This window comes from Gekko japonicus, unplaced genomic scaffold (assembly GCF_001447785.1).
Source record: "Gekko japonicus isolate JY-2015 unplaced genomic scaffold, Gekko_japonicus_V1.1 scaffold2761, whole genome shotgun sequence".
Classification (NCBI taxonomy): Eukaryota; Metazoa; Chordata; class Lepidosauria; order Squamata; family Gekkonidae; genus Gekko; species Gekko japonicus.
Genome location: NW_015168738.1, coordinates 132264 through 134595, shown reverse-complemented (window position 1 = coordinate 134595; position 2332 = coordinate 132264). Strand labels below are relative to the sequence as shown.

The following is a 2332-nucleotide window of genomic DNA, read 5'->3' as shown; positions in this document are numbered from 1 at the left end:
CTCCCCCCCCCCCCCCCCAAGAACAGAGTTTCAGGAGGTTCATTGAGCTGCAGCGGCTTGAGGGAGGAATTAGTGGGAATTTCTGTCCACTCTGCCAAAGACCTTAAAACTTCAGAATGTGTGCTTAGATACAGGCCAAAGTTTTATTTGGATTAAGTTCTTCTGTGCTGATTCATAATCACCACCATGACGTTATTAGCATATTATTAAAGCAGTCTGCTACTCTTGGGGTGGATATCCTAATAGGTTTCATCAAGTGCGGCCCTTCGTTTTTTTACAGGCTCCAGACAAACACAGTATCACTCCACTCCTTTCAGCAGTCTACGAAGACCACATGGCTTGTGTGAAGCTACTTCTGTCAAAGGTGAGACTTGGAGGGCTGTTCAGTAGTAGGGGTTTGACATGACCATTTTAAGACTTATTTCAAACAGTGGGGACATAAGAGAAGACATGTTGGATCAGGCCAGTGGCCCATCCAGTCCAATGCTCTGTGTCACACAGTGGCCAAAGCCCAGGTGCCGTCAGGAGGTCTACCAGCAGGGCCAGGACTCTGGAAGCCCTCCCACTGTTTCTCCCCAAGCACCAAGAAGATAAGAGCATCACCGCTCCAGACATAATTAAGAACATAAGAGAAGCCTTGTTGGATCAGGCCAATGGCCCACCCAGTCCAACACCCTGTGTCACATAGAGGCCAAAACCCAGATGCCATCAGGAGATCCACCAGCAGGGTCATAACTCCAGAAGCCCTCCCACTGTTTCCCCCCAAGCACCAAGAAGATAGAGCATCAGCGCCCCGGACAGAGTGTTCCATCTATACCTAGTGGTTAATAGCCACGGATGAACCTCTGCTCCATGCTGGTGATAGTTCTGGAGAACGGAATTGTTGGAAGAAGGGACACTCTAAAAAAAGACAGAACTCAAACCGGCCCCTATCCATTGCATCAACCACAGCGTTGGTGACAGTAGACATGGGACAACGTGATAAATAAGCATGTCAGTTTGAATGATCAGCTCCATTTTAGAGAAGCCAGAAACAATAGCTTCATAAATCCAGGATGATGGAGCTGCCAAAAGAGGGTTGTTGGTAAGGTGCTTCAGTCCGCTTCAAGGTGCTGGTTCTTACCTTTTAAGTCCTCAGTGGTCAGGGGCCGACATACCTGAGGGACCGCCTTTCCTCACACGTTTCCCAGAGAGAAGAAGGAGAAGAGAAGAGGAGATTGGATTGATACCTCACCCTTCACTACCCAAAGGTGTCTCAGAGCGGCTTACAAACTCCTTTCCCTCCCCTCCCCACAGCAGACACCCTGCGAGGTAGAAGAAGAAGAAGAAGAGATTTTTTCAAGAACAGCTGTCCCAGAATGATGGCTTGGCCAAGGTCATCCAGCCAGGTGCAAGTGAAGGAGTGGGGAATCAAACCCGGTTCTCCCAGATTAGAGTCTGCGTATTTAACCACTACACCAAACTGGGTGCACTGTGGTCAGGATCCCAAATCAACTGACCTTCCCGAGACCTAAAGACGGCAGGCTGGCTATAACTGGGGCCAGGGCCTTTTTGGTGGTGGCTCCATACTGGTGGAATGAGCTCCCAGAAGAGATCAGGGCCCTGTGGGACCTTATCCAGTTCCGAAGGGCCTGCAAGACGGAGCTCTTCCACCAGGCCTTCAACTAGGAGCCCCTCCCCAATAATTAATTGTGAGCCCTGCCCTTCGGAGTCATCAACAGCAGCCTGAACTGGCCACAGAAGAAGAAACAGAATTAGAAGCGTACCAATAGGGCAGGATATCACTTTGCCACCACCATCTCATTAATATTCTCAGACCAATTGTACTAGCACTTTACAGCATCTGGATTGTTCTTAGAAGGTTTTATGATTGTTTTAATGGTTATTTATGCATTTTAAGTTCTGTAAGATGCCGTGAACCAGCTTCAGCGGGGAGGGCGGGGTATAAATTTGATCAGGGCTTTTTTTGTAGAAAAAGCCCAGCAGGAACTCATTAGCATAATAGGCCACACCCAACAGCAGAAACCCATTAGCATATTAGGCCACACCCTGACAGCACAGCTCATTGGCATATTAGGCCACACCCCACATGTTACCAGAAGTGTGGTCATCCAATCACACCCACCTTTTGCTTCTTATTAGGTTTACTTTGTTGTCAAAACCCTGGGCTTTTTTTGTAGCAGGAACTTCTTTGCATGTTAGGCCACACACCCCTAATGTAGCCAATCCTAATGAGTTTCTGCTGTTGGGTGTGGCCTGTTATGCTAATGAGTTCCTGCTGGGCGTGGCCAACTCAGGAGCCAGCCGGAACTCCGTTCCTGTGCGTTCCTGC

General features: G+C 48.8%; 1 protein-coding gene across 1 annotated transcript in view; it reads left to right on the top strand.

Moving 5' to 3' along the window:
• The window catches only part of LOC107114178 (myotrophin), a 16386-nt gene that overhangs the window by 10987 nt on the left and 3067 nt on the right, over positions 1-2332 (top strand). The window contains exon 3 of the mRNA XM_015415617.1: positions 281-364. Coding sequence (XP_015271103.1) covers positions 281-364 — 84 coding nt within the window. The remainder of the gene's footprint in view (positions 1-280; positions 365-2332) is intronic.